We start from the raw sequence: 17,813 nt of genomic DNA on the forward strand, positions 1-17,813 counted from the left end.
AAAGGTTTCCAAATCACTGCTCCTTTCCCCTCCTGCTGTGGACACATCCCAGGGAGGCTCCTGGCAGCTCCGGGGCTCCTCAGCCTCGTGCTCTGCTGATCCTGCTGATATTTGCTGTGGCAGCTGCTCTGGGCAGGAGAAAGTTGAGATAAAATTTCTGGCTGCAGCTCAGTGGAGTTGATAACAGCTGGGACACAGCCCCCTCCCAGCAGATGTGTCAACAGGGGCTGGGAGCTGTTCTGGCTCGGGGCTGTGCTCGCCAAAGGTGCAGCTTTTCCTGGGAACACCTTTGCCTTATTGCTCCCTGGGCTGGGAATGCTGAGAGTGCCCCAAAGGGGCTCGGGGTTACTTTATAGGATCCCACACTGGATTGGGATGTAGGGGACCCTAAAACCCATCCAGTGGCACCCCAGCCATGGGCAGGGACATCTTCCACCATCCCAGGGTGCTCCAAGCCTCATCCAACCTGGCCTTGGACACTGCCAGGGATGGGGAATTCATTTTAGAACAGTAAACAGGAATTCTCTCAATTGCTGCTTCCATCAATGTTGTACCCCCAGCTCCCTCCCTGAGCGGGATTTTCTTCCATGAGTTTATAGGGAAAGCTGCTTCAAGATGGGATGCTCTGGTCAGGATTGCAAGCTCAATGTTGGGACAAAAACACGAGAGAATTGTTTTCCCTCCAGAACCTTCTCTTTTGTACCCTGGCTGCTTTCCTGGTGTCCCGTGGGGCACAGAGCCCTCTGGAGCACTGCTCTGGCCTCAGCTCCTGGCTGCCCGTTGGGCTGCTTAGCACTGTGCATTTTTTTCCAAATTCCCCATGAGATTTGAGGAGCTGTGTGTAGACGGGATAATCCCGCGTGGGAAAGGAAAAAGGGGCGATAATAACAATAATAATGCACTTGAGCTCTAATCGGCTCTGGGGGCTGAGTTTGCAGGTGCAGGTGTCTGCTGGGGCCTGTCTGAGCCCCACTGCCGAGCTTTGGGCTGTTCCTAAGCTCTGAGCTGTCACTGCCCCACAGCAGCAGGAGCGGCTTTGCTCTGTGCAGTTCCCTGCTCTGGCATTTGGGATCTGCTCTGTGCCCACAGCTGCCCTTGAGAATCTCCTCGGGCTGTTCCTCAGCCCCTGGGTGGTTGTGGCAGGGGTTTTAGGGAAGAGAAGCTGGTGTGAGGAGCCTGTGCCTGACCAGGGAAGGTTTGTAGCCCCTTCCAAGAAGCTCCAGCCTCATGCATGAGTCCTCAGGTGACTTTGGCCCTTGTCCAGCTCCTGCCTGAGTCCCTTGGATGCTGCTCAAAATGTCGTTTCTTCTGTCCTTCTTGAAAACTAGGCCACGATAAAGTCATGGAAAGGGATTTTCTTCTGCTGGTGAGTGGAGCTGGAGACCTTTCCCCCGGGACGCTGGGGCTGGGCAGCACCCGCGGGGCTGGAGGTGGATTTTGCTCAGCATTTGATTCTGGGAGGCCTCTTTGGCTGAGTGGAGCTGCTCTGGGTGACACACCAGGCTGTGAAAGGGCAGCGCAGGCAGTAATTACTCAACCATTGTTGAGCTGAAAGGAGCCCCTGGCACACAATGGCTTTTCATTCCCACAATAAAACCGGGACGTGGCACCTTCATGGTTTGGATGAGGTTTTACAGCTCATCCAGTTCCACCCTTGCCATGGGCAGGGACACCTTCCACTGCCCCAGGTGGCTCCAAGCCCTGTCCAGGCTGGCCTTGGGCACTTCCAGGGATCCAGGGGCATCCCTGAGTTCAGGCTCTTTATCCCTGCAGCTCCGGGGTCTGTCCCGGTGTTTCAGAGCCTTTGTCCTACACCAGATCCTCTGGGAACGGGCATTAATCTGTTCATTGGATTGGTGGCTGGTTTGGGTCGGTGCTTCCTGCGGTGCTGGAGGTGAGGATGTGGATGTGATCCCACAGGTGCCCCTGGAGCCCCCGGGGGGGTCGGGGACCAACAGAGCTGCTGGTGTCCACTGGGAGCCAGTCCCAGCCGTGCCCAGGGTGACACACAGCTCCAGGGAATATTCCAGTGTCCCCGCTGGGGAGGTGAGCTCCTGGCTGGGAGCCAGAGAGCTTTTTGGTGATCCTTTAAATTTGGCCTTAACGACGCACTTAACACCTTGGGGGTGACTTCTTTGTTCTGGGGGAGGAAAAAGAAGCTGCAGGAATTGGGCTTGTCGAGGGTGCAGAAACACAAGACCATCCTTTCAAAGCCTTGTGCTGCCTCCAGCCTTGCCGTGGAGAGCAGACCAAGGCTCGTTCTCACCCACCTGCGGTTGGTACGAGGCGGTGGAGGGCTGTAAATGAGCATCTGTGAGGACCATGTGGCCTGGCTGGGGCTCCCAACGTGTGGCAGATGTGTGGAACGTCTGGGTCTCACCTCCCCTGGTGATGGTGACAGCTTCCAGGGTTCCCCACCTGCTCTGTGCCTGGGAGGGATCCTGCGGGGATGCTCCCTCCTTCTGGGGCTGTGGAGGGATGCTGTGTGTGTCCATGAGCTGCTCTCTGTCATCCCTCAGCTCTGGGCAGGTTTGAGGAGGGATTTTTGGCCGGGTCTGTGGCCACTTTCACGTCCTGGAAGTGTTTGATGGGATCCCGTGGGGCCAGGCTGGGCAACGTCAGCGTGTTTAATTAACCAGTGCCACCAGTATAGCTCCTGCCACAGCACTGGGAACTCACTGGGCTGTGCATCCTGGTACAGATGCAGGGCTGGCCCCCATCCAGGGGGGCTGTGGGGGGCACAGAACATCCCAGTGTCTGATTGAAAGGCTCAGGGCCAACTGCCCGGGCTGAAGGAGCCGGTTACCAGGACCTGGGAACCCAAACCAGGGTGCCTTGGGAAGCTTCTGCTTTTCTCTTTACCTGGTCCCTTAACAAACAGCTAACAAATGCCTTAAGCTGTGCCAGGCAGGGCTGGAGCAGCGCTGAGTGGCTGATGAGTTATCAGCACATCTCCCCGTCCTCTGGGGCTGGCAGAAGTGAAACCCTTGTGGAGAGGAAAGGGATGAGTCAGCGTGGAGGAGCTGATTGTTTCCCCACACTCGTCTCCTTCCCACTGCACACGGATCTCCCCAGCTGTCACTCGTGGAGGCAGAGCCTGGGAGCGCTCCCTGCTCTGGGCTGCCTCTGGCCCGGGTTGTGCTGCTGGCAGGGAACAGCAAAAAAAAGATTGCAGAAGTTTCCAGTGGCGTTGTTCAGGCTGGAAAAGCCCTCAAGACCACGGAGCCCAGCCGCTGACACAAGTCCCCCCAAGTGTCACCTCTACCTACACTGGGTTTGCCTTAAGTTTGGCTGCATCGGTGTTGTGTGAGCAGGGTTATTGCTGCCTGGTTTTTAGGGGATGTGCCTAAATCTTGATCCCAGGAGCTGGGGCAGCCACGGTGCTGCTGGAGGGAGGTGGTCCCTGGCCAGCATCTCCTGTCCTTGCAGGACAGCCTGGGCTGCTGCAGCCCTGCACAAGCACCAAACGTGTTTTGCCTCCTCGGGTAATGCCTAGTCGGTATTTTTATTACAAATGGCCCATATCCTGCTGTAGAGGGAGGGTCAAAAAATAACCTCGAGTGTCTGACAACTCCAAAGCAAACCCTGGAGAGCTGGGTTCCCACCGCCTCACCTTCTGGAGGGGCAGCTGGCTCCCGGGGTGCCAGCAGGGATGTGGAACAACCTGTTCGCCTGTTGTGGGCTGGGTGTGGAAGGGAAGGGCCCACAATAGCTGCTATAGTTCTTCTCCCAGAACGATACTGTGAGTCACTTCGGCAGCAGCAGCTCCTCCTCGCCGTGCGCTCGGCATCCCGCGGGGAGGAGAGCAGAGGAGAGAGCCCCCGGCTCTGCCTCCTGCCCTTCCCCGGCTCCCTTGGTGCCTCCGGGGGTAGCTGAGGTGCTGCACCGGGGGGTTCCTCACCTGGAGGATGTGTGTTTTGGCACACACGGTGACCTGCTGTCCTGTCCTGCTGCTCGGTGAGAGTTCAGCTGTTTGCTTTACAAATCCCTCTGGCAGCTGCTGCAAAGCGCTGCCGGCGTGGGCGGCCGTGCTGCTGCCAGGGCGTGTGCCCTGTGCCTGTCCCAGCCCTGCCACCCACCTCCCTGGGGTGCTCCCCGCAGAATTTCATGGTGGTACCCCCTGCCTCAGTGCCACAGGTTCTTTTCCTGTCGAATTTGGACATAAAATTTGGACTATTTAGGCTTTGCAGTTTCCGTGGTATCCCTCAGTCACAGTTTAACTTCCCCTCTGCAGCTCTGGGTTGGGTTTGGGGTGAGATGTTTGGGACAGTCTCACGCGCTCTGTAGGTTTTGGGGAAGCAGCTGTTGGGGTGGCTGAGATGTTCTGGGGCAATTCACACCCTGCTGCTGTTGCTTTTAGGGGATTTAGTTCAAATCCTGCCCAGCTGGGCTGCCCGTGGTGGCAGTGGCCGTGGGGAGCCTGGGGCTGGTTCCTTTGGGGACAGTTGGGGACAGAGAGGCTCTGGGCAGGTGTCCAGCTGCCCTCCTGCCACCTCGTGGTGCTGGGCTCAGGGGGGACAGCAGAGTCCCCACACAGGCTGGGACACAGCGAGGCTGTGCTGTGGGAAAGGCTCCGTGCCCTGCTGGCTTTGGCAGGGGCTGGTGCAGGAGAAAGTCAAACCCAAACGATGGATATCAGTGCTGAGAGAGCACCACGAGCCACCCCGCTGCTGGGAATGAGCCAATTCCCTGCCAGAGGAATGTGGGAGGGGGGCAGAGCCCTCTTGTCCCAAAGCAGGGGTACCCAGGGCTGGATTTGGGGACATGGGATTATTTCTGGGTGGCTCAGGAGCTCTGTGATGGTGGCCAGAGTCCCTGGCCAGCCCCATGCCAGTGCTCCCAGGATTTCCACTGCAGCCAAACGGGAAGGGAGAGGGACAGGGGCTGGTGCAAACTTTGGGAATGATGAGAGAGCCACCCTTGCACTGCCACCCCCTGACAAAGCCACCTCAGAGTGACGCCAGGGCCTCCTCGCAGTGGGAATTCAGGCACTTCCCACCATTGAGCTGTCACAGCCCGAGCAGCAGCGATTTCCTGGCGCTCCTGTGGTGGTGGTGGCCCCTTGCCTGGACCTCCCTGCTCACGTGTGACACTGCAGAGGTGTGTGGTGACAGGCTGGGAGGGCTGCTCTCGCCTCAGCACCTGCAGAACCCGCTGGAAATCCCAGCACCATTTCCTCGTGGGGAAGGAGCAGAGCTGCAGCTCTGCCATCTGGTCACCTCTCGCTTTTTGGGACGCCCTGGGCATTGCTGCTCCCTCAGGGGGCACAGAGGGACGGTGGCACTGCCAGCAGCCGGTGCCACAGCCGGTTCTGTCACTGCAGAGAGAGCCCTGTGCCTGCCAAGGGATCAGATTTTAGTGTTTGCAGAAGGGTTTGAGATGCGGTGCGTGGTGCAAAGTACGAATTGCTCCAGCCAGGAGAGCAAAGCAATGTTGAGGCAGGTTGTTCCTGGTCAGCTGTGTCCAGGGAGTGTTGGCACTCAGCTGGCACGTGGCCCCAGGGACGTGGGGGGACAGGCTGGGGCAGGGTCCCACTCCTTGCCCCAGTGAGATGCTGGCTTCCATTTGCAAACAGCTCCACAGAGGTTGGGAGCCTCTGGGGAAGCTACAACCTGCCGTGCTGGAAGGGAAAGCTTCCAAAACTCAGCCCTGAAAAGAGCTGACAGAGCTGGGCTGTCCCCAAGGCTCACTCTGATCCAGAGTCAGGGCTCTTAGTGCTGGCTCCCTTCCTAAAAGATGCTCCCGTGTGTGTGTCTGGCTCCAGCCACGCTGGGGCTTCTGCTGAGCCAGGACACAGCCCTTCCTCCAGGAACAGCACTGGGGGTGGGGCTGCAGCCCTGCATTGGAAAAGAAAAATTAAAGGAAGTGGCAGAACAGAGCTGGGATTCCTTGGCTGCAGTGGGGATCCCAGGGCTTTGTCCTGTGACCTGCACTGAGTGCCAGGGCTGTGTCTGTCCCTGTGCTGGGCCTGGGGAACAAGGGCTGTCCCTGCTGTTGGGGTCCTGCTGTTGCTCGTCCTTGTTCCCCTTCCTGCCTCTCAAGGTTTGTCTGAGTGTCTCAGGTGAGCTCCCTGCAGCTCCCCAGAGGTGGGCACGGGGGGGACTCCAGGGTCTGGCTGGGGACCCCTCCTTGCCAGCAGGTGCTGCCTGCCCCAGCCCCGTGGGATCCCCTGAGCTCGGTGCCTCAAACCCTCCCTGTCCTGTCTCCGCAGGGGATGTGCTCTTCCAGATGGCAGAGGTGCACAGGCAGATCCAGAACCAGCTGGAGGAGATGGTGAGTGCCCAGCCCAGCATCTCTGTCAGTGGGAAATGCTCTTCTGTGCCCTGTCCAGATGACACCGGCCCCTCTGACATGGATTTGCTAAGCTCCAAAGGGTCTGCATTGCTTGGGCATCCTCCTCAGCCCTGCTGGGCCCTCTCTGTCTGTCCCTCGCTGCTCTCAGCCTGTGCAGCCCTGCTCCTGTGCCCTCCCTGCTGCTCCCCAGGCAGGCTCTGCCAGCCCTCCCCAAGCACTGAGCGTTTCCTTTCTCCCTGCAGCTCAAGTCCTTCCACAACGAGCTCCTGACGCAGCTGGAGCAGAAGGTGGAGCTGGACTCCCGGTACCTGAGTGTGAGTTCTGTGTGTGAGTCTGGCACAGCCTTGGGGGTCCCTGGGTGTCCCCCCATCAGCTGCTCCCTGCTGGGGGACATCACATCCTGCCCCAGCTCCTGTCCCTGGTGTCACCCATGTCACCACACACAGGACAGAGTTGTCTCCTGTTTGCTCTCTGGGTCTTGGGAATCCCACTGGAATTTCCTGGGGGCTCCGCTTGTTCCTGTCACCCCTTGGCAGCAGGAGCTGCAGCCAAGGCTCAGACCTTTCTCCTGTGGCATCCAGGCTGCGCTGAAGAAATACCAGACAGAGCAGAGGAGCAAGGGGGACTCCCTTGACAAGTGCCAGGCAGAGCTGAAGAAACTTCGCAAGAAGAGCCAGGGCAGCAAGAACCCGCAGAAATACTCAGACAAGGAGCTGCAGGTAAGAGCCTGGCCCGGGGACACGAGGGGGATTGGTGCTGCCCAGTGCGGGTGGCCAGGCTGTGGCAAACCCCTGGGGAAGGATTTGCTGCTCTCTTTAGAGAAAGGGGAGCCGGTGGGTTTGGAGGTGTGGGCAGGAGGTGGCAGCCAGCGCTGGGAACGGGTTTTTCCCATGGCACAGCACAGAGTGGGACTGGAGCTGCTGCCTGACCCTGCTGCATCCACTGCTCCCTTTGCCTTCACGAGTGGCCCACAGAGATCATGATTTCCTGCCGTGCCTGATCCATTGTCCCTGAGAGGGTGTTTGCTGGTGGATTTTGTGTGCCTCTTCCCCGATGTGGCTGTGGTGAATCAGAGCCGTGTGTCACCGTGTGGGTGTGTCACCGTGTGGGTGTGATGTCTGTGGGCCGGGGTCCTTCCCGGGGGTGGGCACGGGGGCAGTCAGAACTCCCCACAGAGGGGGAGGCAGGGCTGGGTCTCACTGAGGAGCATCCAGAGCACGTCCTGGCAGTGCTGGGGGGCTGTGGCACTCGGGTCACCGATGGGTCCACAGCAGGGGTTTGTGTGCTCTGCACTCTGCAGACTTCTCTGTGAGCTTTGCCCCGAGCATGGCTGATCCAGCCAAACCTTCAGGGGTCACTGATGCACCCACGTGCCCTGGCTGACAGTCAAGTGCTGCTGCAGGAGCTGCGGCCATGGAACAATGGCACAAGTGATGCTTGGAAAGGGGAAGATGAGTTCCTGAAGCCAGGAATTATTTAGTCTTGTCTCCAAGACAGGGGTGTGTGTGTTATGTTGGGGCCAGGGTCTGTTTCTTCACATGTCAGAGATCTGGGTCTGCTGAAGGAGACCTGAACACTGGTGGTACTTTGCTCATGGGGGTGAATTTGATGGCGTTTAGTGGCATTTAGTCTCCAGCAGAGAGTTGCAGCGAGGCTTGTGCTGGGGAAGTGACACCCTTAACTGCACTGAAATTTGGGAAATGGTGGTGTGAATCAGAAGGAGAAGGATGCAGCCACCGTCATCCGCTGTGGCTTGGCCTGTGGGTCCCGTGTGGAGCCAGAGCTCTGGGAGGTGCTGAGGTGGCACAGCCAGAGTGGGGCTGGGAGGTGATGGATGAGAACTGGAAGGTGCTGGAGCAGGGCTGGGAGGTGCCAGCACACTCCTCCGTGTCCAGCCCGTTGTGGCAGGGGCTCTGCTGTGTCCTCAGAGCTGAGCAGCTGAAACCACTCCTCTGAGCGTGGTGTCTCCACAAGTCCCAGCTTTGCGATTCCTGCTGAGCGAGAAAAGCCCTGCCAGGCCCCGAGCCCAGCGTGGGGGGACACGAGGATCAAACCTCAGTTCCCTCCCCACCTGCCAGAGCTGCTGACAGGGACAACAGAAGGGAATTGCTGCCAGAGCCAGCCGTGTCCTGCCAAACCCCGGGGCTGGGATCCCCATCCCACAGGGCTGGGAGGAGGAGGGAATCCATCGCAGCTGGGCTGCAGGGTGGGCTGAGCCTCCCGCTGTGATGTGGCGGGGATGGGGCAGCCCTGTTAGCACAGCTCTCCGGGCAGGGAAACAGGATCAGACGCTCATTCCCTTTAATCTTGCAGCAGTAAGTATTTAGGAAGTGCTTATCTCCGAAAAAGCCTTCTGATGGCTTTTGAGCTTACAGAGCTATGAGACCCTTCCAGCTCAGAATATTCTGTGATTCTGTGACTGCTCTGCTGCACTCGGTGGGGGTTTGCTTTGCCTTAGATCTAAACACAGAGTTAAAATTGCTGAACGCAGCCAAGAGGGCACTTCCCCTCTCTTCTCTGCTGACTGCAGAGCTGGTGTTTCCTCAGCAGAAAAAAAAGTATTTGGGGCCACCCTCGATGCTGTTTTACCTCTGCCTGAGCATTGGAGAGAGGGGGGACTACAGCAAGTGGAAGTGTGTGGGTGTTGGTGCTGAGGAGAGAGCCTTGTGTTGGGCTTTGAGGAGGTGAAAATGGGTTTGGGGAGCTGAAAATGGGCTTTGGGGAGGTGAAACTAGGTTTGAGCGCATCAGGAGCATCTGCAGAGCTTTGTGGGGCTTTCCTTTCCTCAGCCTGGTTAAAGCAGAGCCACAGGCAGAGGCTGGTTTGTTGAGCTGGCCCAAAGCCACCCTTGTGGCCACTTGCCAAACCTCTGGTGGTCTCCTCGGAGCTGCTCAGGCACCTGGGGATGGTTTTGGGATGCTGACAGCTGCACCAGGCTGGAGCCTGGGGACCACAGACCCATCAGCCAGGGCTGGCTGGAGTCTCCTAATGGGCTATGGCTGGTTCCTTCTCTCCTCGTGGGAGAAGCTGCTGTTGATGGAAGTGTCACCTCCTTGGAGGCAGCAGTAACATCTTGCTCTGCTGAAGGCTCATCCCGTGAAGCTGCTGGGGCAGCTGCCAGCCAGAAGTCTGATGCTCTGTCATCATCTTCCTTCATATTTAATGCTCCAGGAAGCAGAACTGCTCCTCTCTGCCTCTTCACCACTTGTGGAGTGACCACATCTTGTCATCACCTGCCAGTGAGGCGGGTGGGTGAGACACGTGGTGGCAGCAGCAGGACTGTCCTGCAGGGACCTCGGGGTTTATGTAACGTTGGTCAGGGTGGCAGCAGGTTTGGGGCCACCCAGGCTCTGGCTTGGGCAGGGCCACCAGCGTGGCTGTGTTTCCACACTGTTAAATCCACCAGAGAGCCCAGTGCAGCAGCCCAAACCTCTCACCTGTTTAATTCAGCTGTTCCCCCTTTTAAAGCAGCAATAAATCCTGGAGTTCAGCACAAGGAGTGAACGCAGCAATGGCTGGGGAGCAGTAGCTTTGGAACAGAGGGTTGAGGGGGTGTGATGCTCTTGCAGGAGGCTTCTCCTGAGCTGCATCAGCCCCTCGTTGCATGGAGTGAGCTGCTCCAGGCTTGTCTGCAAGCCTCACATCACTTGGCCACTGTCTCCTGCTGGTTTTATGGACTTTTCCAGACAGGGATGAATGCTGCAGCATTAAGTGACTGAGGAGTTAAAACACCTCGTGGTTTGCAGCCCAGGCTCACGTAGCTCTAAACCAGCTCCAAGTGCCACCAGGCTGCAGGAGTGATTTCCCAGCTCCCAAACCCTGTTTGCAGTGGACAGGAGTGATGCTGTGGTTGGGGGTTCTTGCTGCTGAGTGTCACATTGAGCCAGGCTTTTATTCCTTGTGAATCAGTCCCGAGCTGCTGTTCCACACAAGGAGTGAGGGCTGAGAGCCTCACGTGGCTCATCTTCCTCGTGGAGTGACTGAGATGGGGTTTGACCTGTGCTGAAAACGGGGAGAAAAACCCAATTCCTCTCACTTCACATCTCTGATGAAGAAGAATGAAAACAATATTAAGATTAAACAATCACCACGGAAGCTCAAGTGCTGTAATTCAATTAAAGGCTGGTTGTGATCAGGCCGTGAAATCAAGGTCATGATGGGTTTGGGACCTGGATTGAATCAGCAGCTCAGCAATGAAGTTATGTTGGTTCAAAGTATTTATCAAATCATATTAGCGCTGTGAGCAATTGGATTTCTGCGTCGGGCTGAGACAAAACTGGCTGTAATTCAGCCTAAATAGCAATGCTGGGGCTGGGTGTTTGTCCTGAAAGGCTGTGCCTGACCCAGGTGACAGTGGGTGACCCTGGGTGGGCAGTGGGGGCCGAGCTCAGCCTCTGCCTTCACCCACCCCTGCTCCCATGGGAACGTTTTAAGCGTTAAGTACCACTGTGCCAAATAACCTGTGGGGTTTTATAAACTTTTGTCATTGAAACCTCATTTGGATATTCCCATCAGGAGAAATAATTTTAGGTGTAGGTCAGGAAGCTCCAAATGACAGGGAGTTTGCACAAACCAGGTTAGGAGTTTATGTGAAAGTCAAACAGGGAAGGACTCAAAGCTCAGCGGCTCCAGGTGACTCTCTCCAGGTTTGACTGGGATTTAGGCTGAGGGAGGACATGTGCCCAAACCCAGCAAGAGAAGAGAAGCTCCTTCCAGCATCTAAAGAGGCTCCAAGAGGGCTGGAGAGGGACTTTGGAGAAGGGATGGAGTGACAGGACAGTGGGGAACGGCTTCCTCCTGCCAGAGGACAGGGTTAGATGGGATACTGGGGAGAAATTCTTCCCTGTGAAGGGAGAGGGTGCCCAGAGCAGCCCTATCCCTGGACATGCCCGTGCAGCTCAGGGCTGTGTCATGAGCGTTTGGGTACCAAACCTGTGCACTGAGGTGCTGATCCGGGGAGTTCCTGCATGGAAGGAACATTCCAGGCAGGAGAAGGTGAAGCTCCTGCAGAGCCAGCTGGAGCTTTCCTCTCTGGATTTTATGTAACACCACATGTGTGCGTGGCTGGGGCTGGGCAGCAGCAGGGCAGGGCTGGGGCTGCTGCAGATGTGACCATAACGAGGGGAGACAGCCCTTCCCGGGGGAGGGAGGCAGCCTGGCGTCCCCGGAGCGCGCGGGCTCTTGGGGTTGGCTCCCCAGGATCCGCTCTGCCTTTTCCATCACCTTGGATAACCATCAGCAGCCGTGTCCCGGCGTCCCCACGCAGCTCTGGCTGCAGCCAAGAGGGGGAGGCTGGTGGGCAGCACATCAGGGGCCAGGGCCTTCCCTTCTCCTGCCTGGGGGTGCTGGTGCTGTGCAGGGCAAAGGGAGGTTGTCCTCTCCCTGGGAAACGTGCAGGGCTCTGCTGTGCCTGTGTGGTTCTGAGGGGCTTCTGTGGCTATGGAGGGTCAGTGTCCCCACAGAAGGCAGGGAAATGTGTTTGGGGTCCTGCAGTGATCAGTGGTGGCCATTCCTCGCTGTGGGGCTGTTGTTTCATTTCCCATATTGCAGGAGAAGTTGGGTCAGGGCTCATCCCAAGCTCTGCTCTGCTTCCCGGCTGTGGAAGAGCCTCAGACAGCCCCGGGCTCGGATCCAGCATTGCTGTGCCTGGCTGGACACATCACCCTCCCTCTCTCTGGCACACTTGGGTCGTGTGTGGGAGCTGCAGCAGCCAGGAGGGGACGGTGCCTCCCCCGAGGCTGCTCCAGGGTCTGCCAGCTGCCTCTCAAGGAGCAATTTCTGGGAATGAGGAAAAGCTGCCTGGGCTGAGGATCCCTGGCTGCTTGCTCTGCTCATTTTGCCTCTGTGCTGTGCTGGGGTTTCAGCAGGTTTGCCTTGAGTCTGTTCCCCAGCTCAGATGCTCTTCCCTTGCTCATCAGCCTAACTTCTTTTTTATCTTATCTTATCTCATTTCTAGCTATTCTCCCTTGTGATTGCCTAAACAAATCTTGCCTTCTCTGTGTGTTTACTCCTTCCAGGTATTTCAGCCTGCTGCATCGATCCAGCACAGTCCTCTCTCTTTCCTGACCTTTCCTTTCTCTTTTCCCACACATCCTGCTGTGCCGCTGGCCCTGACCAGTCCCTCCTTGGGATGAGAGCTGGAGTTGGCACAGCCCCTCCCTCTCTGTGCCCCTCCCGGTGCTGGATGGAAGTGTGCCTGCCACGTGCTCCTTTTGGCTTTCTGCTCCCCAAAACTCATGGCTGTGCCGTGCTGGTGACCCCAAGGCAGCTCCTGCCTGCTGGGCATCCCCTCTTGTCCCTGGGGCTGGTCCTTGGCTCAGCCTGGTCAGCATCTGTGAAGGATCTAAGAAGGATCCGTGGTGGTGATTTCTGTGGCAGAGCTCAGCGCTGCCCTTGGCTTGTATTCGCTGTGTTTGCAGGATCCTGGCTGGGATGGGAGGGTTGAACTCATTTCCCAGCGAGGCTGTGGTTATCAAAGGCTCGGCTGGAGCTCGGTGCTGCTCCACCTGCGCTGACAGCAGCGTGTGCTCCACACGACTCGGGGGCTTGACATTTCTCAGCTGCTCTTTGATCTCCACTCCACTCCTTGAGATGTCACCGTGGCATTGGGGAGGTGGCAGGGCTGTGTGCCCTGCCTTTCTGTGCGGGACAGCAGCGGCTGCTCGAGCTGGGGCTTGGCAGCAGCTCGTTCCCTTTTCATCTGCTTGTGTTGCTAACTCTCCATCTGACCCGGGGTGGGGACTCGGATTGGCTTTGGAGCGGGGACTGCCCGGCGTGGCTCCAATGTGCCCGGCTCTGGGGGGTGCCCAGTCGGGCCCCCACAGCCGGGGCTGCCCCAGGAGCAGGCAGGAGCCCTGGCTGTGCCAGCCCGGCCCCACGGCAGCAGCCTGTGCCAAAGGCTGTGCCAAAGCCTCTGCCCGGCGCCGCCACGTGCTGACACTGCTAATTAGGTCAGCGGCTCCCGGTGAATTGGAAGTGGATGCGGGAGGCGGGGGGGCGGCACGGGGGAGTTATTTGAGGCCTCTCCAACCTAGAAACCCAGAAAAGATTTTCTGGAGCTGTTGGGTGGCTCTGGTGTGTGCTGTGGCTTTGGGTGCGACCACCGCCCTGGCTGCCTCCCTGGGTCACAAATGGGGTTTCTTTTCCCTCCTTCGAACTAGGGATTTTATTTAGATGATTCTTTAAATCTGAATTCGAAGCTGACAACCTCAATCAAGGTTTCAATTTACGATGCAGTGCTCGAGTGGTTCATGCTTGTCAGTGGGGTCTTGGGGAAGCTGCTGAGCCTGCCAGGGAAGCACCTTCCCCCAGCCCTTACAGGGGGTCAGGTTGTGCCAAAGAAAGCCAAACACCATGAGAAAGGTGTGTGTTATGGTTCAGAGTGTGGGGTAGCTGAGATTTCCCCCATTTCTGGGGAATGGAGATGAGAGCAGCAGCCCTGAGATCCTGGTGGGCTGCAGGTGAAGCCTCACTCCTGGGTAACGCAGAGCTTCTCCTTGGAGTGCAGTCCCAAAATCTTACACTGTGCTTTGTGTTACTTTTTTGTTACTTTTCCCCTCGTGCGTATTTAACAGGCTTTTTTATTCAAATTTGCCTTTCTGGGTGTTATCTGAAAGCCCACTGTCATTCTGAGCAAACCCAAACTGAAAACCACCTCGTGAACAAGGAGTGTCGCTCGCCATTTTGTGTTGGAATAACGTGTAAAATCAAGGCTCTGGATAAATCAATGGCACACGGAGCATATTTACATAAAGTATATAAAGCTCTGAGTACTAAGTTTAGAGCGTGGGCTCTGCGCTCGCGGAGCGGCGTGTTCCGACTGGCTGAGACAAGCCTTTCCCCAGCACAGGAATTAGCAGGAGCCTTGCAAAACCAGCCTTGAGAGCAGGGGTGTAAATAAGGCTTCTACCTGCGTATTTAAATCCTGGTGAGAGCTGGAGCTCTCCCGCTGCTCAGATCAGGGTTTCTCCCTGTGTTGTGGTGTGTCTGGGCTGGAGCTGTGTCCGCCCGCCTGCCGGGACACAGCACTGCCCGACCCGGGGATGGTGATCCCACAGGGAATCGTGGTGGAATGGGCCTTGTGCTGCTGAACCCAATTAGCTGGAGCTGAGCTCTTTTCACTCCTCACCTTCTCGTTCTTGATGGCCCAGTTAGTAAACTAAGCAGGATGAGTTTTGGGGGATCGGGGTCTGTGTGTGCTCCTGCTATTTCAGGGTTGTGCTTCCCTTCCAGAAATGGGGCTCTGCCCCTTCCCCTTGGGTAGAAGCTTCTTGTGGGGCTGCCCTAATGCAGCTGGGTATTGCAGCAGGGCTCGGTCCATCCCAGCCACTGCAGAGCTGTGCTGGAGGGGCCGGGGACTCTCCAGGCTGCCACTGGGGCATCCATTCCCCAGCTCCCATCACCGCTGCCAGGCTGCTGCCTCTGGGCTCTGTCCCTGTGCTGTTCTCAGGCTAATAATACCCGGGAGGAGGCGGCGTGCTGCCTTCCCCAGCGCATCCTCCTCCGACCGCCTGCATCGCTCCTCCAGGGGCTTTGTGTGCCCGGGGCTGCTGCCGCCTCCTCCTGTGCTGGGCTGGCCCCAGTGCCCCTGTGCTGGCACAGCCCGGCTGCTGCCTGGCTCTCCAAGTGCTGTGCCCTGTATCCTTGCTTCAGGGGGATGCCAAAACCTCCACCACTTCCACTTGTGTGCCCAGTGGCATCAGCTCGGTTCCCTTCGCTTATTTTCTCCTCATGGCCACAGGCGTAAGCCCTGGATTTTCTCATTTTGGAGGAAAAAAATTCTCTTTGAAATAGGGTTGTTGGTTGCAAAACCGGGTTTTGAATCCGTTTCTCGCTGACCCCCTTTCCCTCACTTAGGTTGGTGCAATGTGGGGAGACCCAAAACCTGCTGGCTCTGGCATTAGGGTTTGCTCTCAGGGGGTGCTTGAAGCAGGGTGAGAGCCAGGAGCAGGTCCAGCCCCAAAATAATCCCCCTTTGAAGTCTGGGATGTGACTGAATCTTGCTCCTTTTGTTGGTTTGCTCCATTTTATGTATCTGCTAATAAATATTGTAGCATGCTAAAAATAACTGATAACCGTGAAGAAGCAGTAAAGCTGCTTTGGGCCCTGAATTTCCAGTTTAATTCTCATCTCAGAGAAACTTGGGCTGCCTGAAGCAGGTCCAGCCGTGCCTGGGCTGGAGGTGTTGTGGCTTTCCAGTGTCGTGGTGCCACTGTCCTAGGGTAGAGATGGTGGCAAGGAGGTGTCACAGTGTCACAGTGATGGGTGAGAGGTGCTGCTCTCAGAGCCTCGGTGGCTGTTTCCCTGGTGCCATGTGGCAGGTGGAAGCTGGGAGCATCCACAGGGATGAAGGGAGAAGAAGGTGGCTGGGTCAGGGAGTTTGGGGCACCTGGTGTGTTCTGTGTTTAGGGAGGCTGGTGCTGCCCTGAGGGTCCCCGGAGTCCCCTGTGCCACCTTTCCATCCCACAGGGCAGCTGGGTTCCCCCAGAGCAGCCCGTGTGGTGCTGGCAGAGCCCAGTGTGGCACAGCCATGCTGGTACCTGTCACAGCAGGAGAACAGGAGCCAGCAGAGGAGCCTCCAGCTGCTGGCACTGGCAGGGCCGCTGCGTCTGCCAGTGCAGGGTGTGGCACCAGGGAACATCCCAGGGGTCCTGTGCCAGTGTGTGGCCCTGCCCTGGCACCACCTCTGTGTCCCCTGTGGTAAATACAGACCGGAGGCAGTGCCGGTAGTTTGAGAGGCGCTGGTGGCCCAGTGTGTGGCAGGGTCCCTGTGCCATCCTGGGCAGGGATTCGGCACAGCCCGGCCAGCAGGGGAGCCGCGCGGGTTTGTGCTGTGGCAGGACAGAGCCGGGGGCTGCGGGGACTGCTGCCTGTCCCGGGGCCATCGGGGCAGCCCCCGGCCCCCGGCAGCGCCTCCGAGCCCGGGTGGTGAGCGGGCGGCCGCCGGGTACAGCTCGTCCCGTGCAGCCCACGGGCTGAGTCAGCGCCTCTGCGTGGGGGGCTCCGATGAGTAAGGGCGGGCTGGGGGGGCTGTGCAGGCACACGTGTGTGTCCCGTGCCGGGGTCCCCGCCCGCGCCGCCCGCCCCTCTCCGCTGCACCCCGTGCCGGTGGGCAGCGCTGCCGGCGGCCCCCTCCCTGCTCCTCTCTCTGTTCCAGTACATCGAAGCCATCAGCAACAAGCAAGGGGAGCTGGAAAACTACGTCTCGGATGGCTACAAGACAGCTCTGACGGAAGAGAGGAGACGGTTCTGCTTCCTGGTGGAGAAACAGTGCGCGGTGGCCAAGAGCGCCATCACCTACCACGCCAAGGTGAGTGAGACCTGCCCGAGCTGGCCCTGGCTGCCCCATCACTGGGTGGGTGCTCCCAGCTCAAGCTGCATCCCATAGTACAGCCTGATATCCCAAAAGCCACGGCTGGTGTGGCCCCTGCAGCTCAGGGGACCGAAGGGGTGATGGACCAGCAGGTGACTCCAGGGAAGATGCCCCAACAGGAGCAGCAGCTCCAAATGCCTCCTGCCTGTAGCAACTCCACATCCCTGCTGCCTGTGGCTGCCCACATGTCCTGGAGCAGGGCTGGAGCTGCCCCCTGCCTGCCTGGAAAGCTGCAGCACCTGCCTGGGGCTGGAGCAGAATCCGTGCAGACGAGGGCTGGGAACGCCGGCGCTGCTCCTGCAGCCTCATGCTCCCGTTCTGGTTGTTCCCCACCACCGCCCTCCGTGGCTCACAGCAGCCATCTGTCACCGCCACGCTTGGCACTGGAGCAGGAGAGGGAGTTGGGATTAGTCAGCTCTGTCCTGGCACATCCACAGCATGGATCCACACTTGGCTTGGTGAGCTTAGTGCAGGAGGGGAAAAATACCCCCCAGGGCTGGCGGTCAGCAGGAACGAACCAAAACCTTGCTGCAGCAGCACACAGAGGGTGATTTTGCAGGTGGCTTGTCCAGAGCATGGTGAGTGTCCTGCTAAAAACTCCATCCTGCTTCTGTCCATGGCTCCTGCAGGATGCTCCACAGCATCAGGAGGCTGGACCCTCTGGCTGGTGTCGGGGAAATGTGCAGGGACTTTGAAATTGGATTTAGAGGGATTTTGATATGCTGAAGTGCATTTTATCTCCAGATGAGGCACAGCAGAGACATCAGGTCACCCTTGGCTATACTGGGGAGTGACCTCGAGGGGTTTGGGATAACGGGATGCTGGTACATTTTGGATGAATAAGGACAAGTTTGGCTCCATCTATTTCCCCCTTGGAGCATGGTAGCAGATGTCCTGCAGGCAGGGAGCAGTGGGGCTTGGATGCAGCACAGAGGCCTGGAGGCTGTTGGGGCTGAGCACCCAAAGGAAGCAGCTCATCCCTTGGGATTTGGGCACAGCCTGGAGCATGGGCTATGCCCTGCCAAGCTTTCAGGCTGGTTTTATTTCTCTGCTCCACGTGGGGGTCAGCTCCCTGCCCAGCTCCCTGCAGCCTGGAGATGCTGCACACAGATTATCTTGGAATAAACTGGGGAAATGGATTACCTTT

At 58.0% G+C, this 17,813-nt stretch overlaps 1 protein-coding gene across 7 annotated transcripts in view; it reads left to right on the forward strand.

Annotated features, from left to right (window-relative positions):
• Positions 1–17,813, forward strand: part of BAIAP2 (BAR/IMD domain containing adaptor protein 2) — a 38,532-nt gene that overhangs the window by 10,387 nt on the left and 10,332 nt on the right. For all 7 annotated transcript variants that reach the window (XM_066332317.1, XM_066332313.1, XM_066332311.1 and 4 more), the window contains exons 4-7: positions 6,212–6,273; positions 6,537–6,608; positions 6,876–7,013; positions 16,451–16,603. In XM_066332317.1, coding sequence (XP_066188414.1) covers positions 6,212–6,273; positions 6,537–6,608; positions 6,876–7,013; positions 16,451–16,603 — 425 coding nt within the window. The remainder of the gene's footprint in view (positions 1–6,211; positions 6,274–6,536; positions 6,609–6,875; positions 7,014–16,450; positions 16,604–17,813) is intronic.

This window comes from Sylvia atricapilla, chromosome 18 (assembly GCF_009819655.1).
Source record: "Sylvia atricapilla isolate bSylAtr1 chromosome 18, bSylAtr1.pri, whole genome shotgun sequence".
NCBI lineage: Eukaryota > Metazoa > Chordata > Aves > Passeriformes > Sylviidae > Sylvia > Sylvia atricapilla.